The sequence below is a fragment of the Protopterus annectens genome, chromosome 11.part0 (assembly GCF_019279795.1).
Source record: "Protopterus annectens isolate FY-2018-M chromosome 11.part0, PAN1.0, whole genome shotgun sequence".
NCBI lineage: Eukaryota > Metazoa > Chordata > Ceratodontiformes > Protopteridae > Protopterus > Protopterus annectens.
The window spans coordinates 905,057,297-905,063,820 of NC_056745.1; the positions used below are offsets into that span (position 1 = coordinate 905,057,297).

The 6,524-nt window shown below is 41.0% G+C and overlaps 1 protein-coding gene across 9 annotated transcripts in view; it reads left to right on the forward strand.

The window, feature by feature from the left end:
* CELF2 (CUGBP Elav-like family member 2) overlaps positions 1 to 6,524 on the forward strand; it is a 1,986,852-nt gene that overhangs the window by 1,123,167 nt on the left and 857,161 nt on the right. For all 9 annotated transcript variants that reach the window (XM_044088293.1, XM_044088297.1, XM_044088292.1 and 6 more), the window contains exon 3: positions 3,734 to 3,816. In XM_044088293.1, the coding sequence (XP_043944228.1) occupies positions 3,734 to 3,816 (83 nt within the window). The remainder of the gene's footprint in view (positions 1 to 3,733; positions 3,817 to 6,524) is intronic.

Genomic DNA, 6,524 nt, shown 5'->3' on the forward strand with positions numbered 1-6,524 from the left:
TCCAGTTTTTTAGAGCATTTTTCTTAAAAATTGTCTGGTTTGTTGTCCATCTTGTCCATTTTCAGTAAAAGTTCTTGAATGTTAGTTAAGTTTCCTCACGGATAACTCCTGTGAGCTTGCTTTTGTGTGACTCATTCTATATTTTCAGTGAGGAATCTTACGATCAAAGGTTTGACAGGAAATGATTTTATATATAAGCAATTTATTGATGTTATCTTTCAGAACAACTCTGGGCGGCCGCGGTGGTGCAGCGGTTAGCGTTGCCACCTCACAGCAAGAGGTTCTCCGGTTGGATCCTCGGCTGGGGTGCCTTCTGTGCGGAGTCTGCATGTCCTCCCTGTGGTCGCGTGGGTTTCCTCCGGGTGCTCCAGTTTCCTCCCACATCCCAAAGACATGCTGTAGGTGGATTGGACACACTAAATTGACCCTAGGTGTGAGGGTGTGCATGTGTGTGCCTTCTGTGGAAGGTTGGGCACCGGGCTGGCAACTCGACACTGTAAAACTCCACTGCCAATCATGAGCGGACAGGTGATCTGCTGTGGCGACCCCTAACCGGGGAAAAAGCCGAAAGAAGAAGATGATCTTTCAGAACAACTCAAAATATTGGATTTTAATTAAAGATACCAAATAAGATAACTTAGAAATATAATTTCCTGTCATAAATTAAATAAAATAGCTAAATAGTTAAAAATAAATTTTAACTTCCGTTGTTTTGGGACTGCATACCTGCTGACCATCTAGCTAATCACTGCTGTCTTTCTCCCAAATGTTAAGTTGTCAATCTCGCCTTCATTCTTGCTGGATGGGTTCCCGACTCGGCACTTGCTAAGCTCGAGAGCTAATTTTACCAGCTCGAGGCAACCCTATATCCCATGATGCAAGGCAGAGACTACCCAGATCTCGTTTGCCGCTTCGCTAACGAGGTGCCTTTTTTTACCAGCTCCAGGTAAGTTTCTGAATAATAAGACTTTAGTCTCACCCCCTTAATTTTCATAACTATAGTTGTTTTTTGTTAACCTTAACGCTTACATGGCAATGGGCAATCTCTTCTCAGCGGTTTCTGATAGCAACGCATATCCCCGGGAAATCCAACATCATAGCGGACAGATTGAGCAGAGCTATTCTCATGCCTCACGAGTGGTCTCTCAAACAATCAGTGACGGAAGAGATTTTTCAGAAGTGGGGCCTTCCATGCTGCGACCTTTTCGCTACACCTCAAAACAGCAAATGCCCAGACTTCTTCTCTCTCTTCCCCCTTCCAGGCCATCCCCCCAGAGACGCTCTAACCCAAGATTGGCCCCGGGGACTTCTTTATGCCTTTCCCCCCTTTCCGCTGATACCTCAACTAATTCAGAAAGCAACCACCTTGAGAGCCAAGTTGATTCTCATTGCCCCTTATTGGCCTCGACAGATATGGTTTCCATTCCTACATCATTACCTCTTGGTACAGCCATGGCATCTGGACCCAGTTCCAGATCTTCTGATCCACCAGTCGGGGCAGCTGCACCAATCCATACCTTCTCTCAACCTCACTGCTTGGTTGCTCCACTTCCATCCTTAGCCAGGCTTCCTATGATTTCTAATCCTGTCCGGGATATCATAGTAGCTTCCTTAAAATCTTCTACCAGAAAGATTTACACTAGTAAATGGCGACGTTTCTCCTTCTGGGCAAAAGCTAGGAACATAGACCCCTATACTGCTCCGATTCATTCGGTCTTGGACTTCCTAGCAGAGATTTTTCATTCAGGATCCTCTTCCTCCACAGTAAAAGTTCAGCTGGCAGCCATTTCGAATTTTCATATAGGCCTTTTGGACCACAACATTATGTCACATAAACTTTGCAAGGCATTCCTTCGAGGTATCTTTTTACTTAAACCGCCTAGAGACCCCCCACCACAGTGGGATCTAAATGTAATTTTAACATCCTTGATTCTTCCCCCTTTCGAACCTGCGGCTGCCTGTTCTTTGAAATTTCTTTCCTGGAAGACACTTTTTCTAGTCGCCATTACTTCCGCCAGGAGAGTATCTGAGCTTCATGCTCTCTGCATTCGTCCTCCCTACTTAATCTTCCACAAAGATAGGGTATCTCTAAGGACTAATCCGTCTTTCTTACCAAAAGTGGCATTGCAGACGAACTTAAATCAATCCATTGATCTTCCAGTGTTTTTCCCAAATTATTCTGATAGAGCGAAACAAAAGTTACATTGTCTTGATGTTCACCGCCAGCTCAGATATTATCTGGACAAAACTAAACTTTTTAGGAAATCTGATCAACTGTTTCTATCCTATGCAGAGAACAGGAAAGGCCTTCCAGTTTCCAAGGTGACTTTATCTAGATGGCTGTCTTCTGTGATTACTTACATTTATCAGCTCAGAGGCAGAGAGTTGATTTCTAAGCCAAAAGCCCATTCTACCAGAGCTCTAGCTACATCGACAGCTTTTCAAGCTAGACTTCCAATAGACACTATTTGTGCAGCAGCCACATGGGCCTCTCCTCATACCTTTGTTTCACATTACAAATTAGACTTGGCCTCCAGAGACAGAGCTAATTTTGGTTCCACCGTTCTCAAGAGTCTGTTCCATTGAGCCACCCAGGATAGAGGTCCTAGGGACGCGGTCCCATCCAGCAAGAATGAAGGCGAGGTTGACAACTTAACATTAAGAAGTTATGTACCTACCATAACATTCCATGTTAGTTGTCTTCTCTCACCTTCTTTCTTGCGTCCCGCCCTCCATCCCCCTAGCCTGGTCAGACCGAGAAGATTATGCCTCTTCTATTAAGAGGTTTTGTTCCTTTTCTAGCTATTCAGCTTCTAGTGTCACTAGATTAGCTTGATCCTTTCTAGAGGATTATGATGTTATTTAGTATTGTTACTTTTTCTTCCTCCTCTACAGTTGGAAGAATATATTACTATTTCCTTAGCTACCAAACGAGATCTGGGTAGTCTCCGCCTTGCATCATGGGATATAGGGTTGCCTCGAGCTGGTAAAATTAGCTCTCGAGCTTAGCAAGTGCCGAGTCGGAGCCGAGGATCGGCTCCGAACCCATCCAGCAAGAAAGAAGGTGAGAGAAGACAACTAACATGGAACGTTATGGTAGGTACATAACTTCTTATTTTTTTCCCTGTTTGGGGTGAAAAACAACTGCAACACCACCATCAAAGAAGCATCAGTAAAGAGAATTTTGCATTATAGCTTAACCATCCCACACACCTCAGTGATAGGGAAGGCACTAAACCCATTGTAAGGATGCCACAAGAAATGTAATGAAGCATCACCAGTAGCCCTATCTTTCTACAGTAAGATCACAGTCCCCCCCCCCCCTTTCCATTGGGTCTCTGATGTCCAGTCATAAAACTGATAGTGGAGACGTCCCTGAGACACATCTCCCCCCACCCCCCCCATTCCTTCCCCTCATGGAAAGGTGAACAGACAGTTGTTTCATTATTCTTCTCCCTTCCTACAAAATCCAGGCCACTAACGGAACCTAATTTATCTTTGTCTTAGTGAAAGCTGTGTTCCTGTATTCCATTATTTCATGTTATTGTTTTATTCACAGAATGTTTTCCATCGTTATTTACCTTTTTTAGATGGTAAGTACATTTGTTTTTGTTGTATGATATAAGACAGTTATATGCAAGTATGTGGTTTTAAAATTTTATAAGAAACGCAAATGGATTGCACCTGTGTACAAATTAATGTGCTCTTACATGTTTTGTTTTTGTGATTGCAGGCTGCTGTTTCGTAACGTTTTATGCACGGAAAGCTGCCCTTGAGGCACAAAATGCATTGCACAATATCAAAACATTACCTGGGGTGAGTTTGTTTTAAATAATTTTCACAAATTATTAGTTTATTAAGTATACGCTTTCCATGAATCTTGATGAGGACAGAGTGTACTTCTTTAGACATCACAGGACAAAGGATAGTGTTAATTTTGCGTAACGAGTAGTTACTACTCTGGAAAACTTTAAAGCAAGCTGATTTTAAAGCCCCCTATAATATTGATGGACCTGTTCATATCCTGTGTAGAGTCTGCAGGTGAGTTCCACAAGAGCTTAATAACACTCATAAGTTTGCCGCACTCTTTTTTTCTGGACTTCAGACATTCTTTGGCCATCAGAAAAGGGGTGGAAGCAGGACTTCGTTTTTGAATGAAGTCCAAGTTTATTGGAAACATGGCATCTTGCACAACATCAGCTGCATACGTCTGTGGCCTGTCATTACAACAGCTGTATGTGTTACAAATGTAGCATCTGGAAGATTATTCAGAGACCAGTTTTATTTATACATAGGTGGGCTAGTCTAATGACCACTAGGGCCTTTTTAAGCCTAACCATACATCCCAAATCTCAGACAAGTTCTGGTACCCTTGATAAGTGTAAGCATAGAACGTTGGTGGCTTACATTTATTTGAGACTCCATGTACAGCAAGGTATTTGGTTTAACACTGTATGGAAAACTGTACATAAGTACTGATTAAAAGATGATTCTTGGCTAGCAAGAAAATGGCCACAGATATCCCAGTTTAGCTTGTACAGAAGTATGAGGAACAATAAAGGAGAGCAGCACAAAGAAAACCATTTGATTAAATTATACCAGAAAGTTTAAGTTCTAAACAGTAAAAAAAGTCCATAAATAGCAAAATGCTATGATAGCATTTTTATGATTACTTTTCAGGTTGTTGGCAGATGTGAAATTTGTTTTTGTAGGATTCTTTGTTTGCTTTTTTCACACAATTTGGGAGAAATGCACATGTCCTGCAAGTGCTTACTTATTTTCTGTAATATTAACTAAATAGATAAGTAGACTTTTTTTTGGCGATGATGTAGGCTAATGTTGAATGCACACTCACCTTCCCAGCTGTAAAGTATTCTTCAGAAGTAAAGGCCACAAATATGTTCATAGGAAGGATGAATAGGGTAGCCATTTGAAGCGGTGTACACCTTTCTGGTTTTCATAGTTGTTATGAAGATGCATCTTCTGCAGAGGCAAAAGAGGTCACTGAAAGTCTTTTACAAGTTGAATGGCAAGGGGTTGGCAACTAACTTCAAAGGGGAAAGAAGCATCCTGCTCGTATATTTTCATTTTTTAGATTATAGACCTGGGATGATAGGGAGTTTAGATGTGTACCCAGAACAGTAGTGGGAATAAAGACAAAAACAACCTTAGGATTTTGGGATCAGCTGCATGGATAGATGACAGTCCTGGCTGGAAAAGAGATGAGAAACACAACAGATTAACTTTGAGGAGGGCCATTTGGCAAATAGTAAACAACTGTCTGAGAAGTTGCCTTACCTTCTACTGGATGAATGATGTGCACTGAGAGCCTCAAACGTATGATGTATAAATTACATAGATCCCCTAGGCTTTTACTTCACTGGAGACTGGGCAGGAGGTCACTTGCAGGGATGGTTGGCATCAGTCTTAGTCAGAATCCTAAATAATTTGTTTAAATACTTCATTAGTAAACATTGAACTAGTTGTTTCTGGATGGGGGAGGCCAGCAAGCCATCAGGGTTATTCTAGGGCAATTGTAACTCCCCTATCCTTAAAGTCAGACTGAGAATCATAGTCATAATACAGTGGCACTACAGAAGAAATATAAAATGTTCTTATATCAGTAAACAAGACAAGAGAAAGAACAGTTGATGGTATTGATTCAGGAAAATGGACTATAATGATCAGGTTCATGATTTACGTAAAAAATCTTATTAAAACTGATAGACTTGTTAGTGGTATACTGTCTGGATGTAGTGCAGTCACAAAAACGTGATACTTAAAAATCTATGCGTAAGGGCATTGTCATACCAGGATTTCATTGTGTATAGGAAACAAGAATGGTAGCAGTGAGAATAATGCCTTTCATATAAAGAAAGTGAGAAGAGCAACACAAGTAAAGAGTTGACATTGAGGAGGTTCTAAGCCTCACCCCATGAAAGGAAGTGGTAGTCTAGTGCATCAAGGAGAGGTTTACAGAGCCTGTTACAGGGAACGAAAAGGAAAAAAGGCAGTGTGAAAAGAATACTACTACAATTCTACTACTACTTGTAGCACAAAAAAGTTAATAGTGATTATAGGAGTTCTGAATATGCCATATGTTAGCTAGAATTCCAAGTTAGCAGTTGCACATGGGAGCAGACTTGTGTCAGGTACTGTATTTGAAATGGTCTTCAAACCATTTATGTCACAGTCATCTCGGAAGTGAAAAATCTTAGATCTGCTTCTCTTACAAAGAAATTGGTAACCGCCTAGGAAGCAGTGACCAGCAAAAAAAATAATTTACTATTAATACGTCGGCAGTAATGCCATATCTAAGTAGGAGTGCTGGATTTAAGCTACATCATCAGTGTAGTACTTATTGGAAGGTTTCCCCTCATGTGGCTCAATTTTATAGAACTCTTGTATAATGTGTTCTGTGTAGCAGTGAGAGTAATGCCCATGGAAAGCATTTCTTTAGAAAAAAATCAGTATGGTTTGACTGTATATTGGGGAGTAAGCTACTGACAACTTAAGTGAGAAAA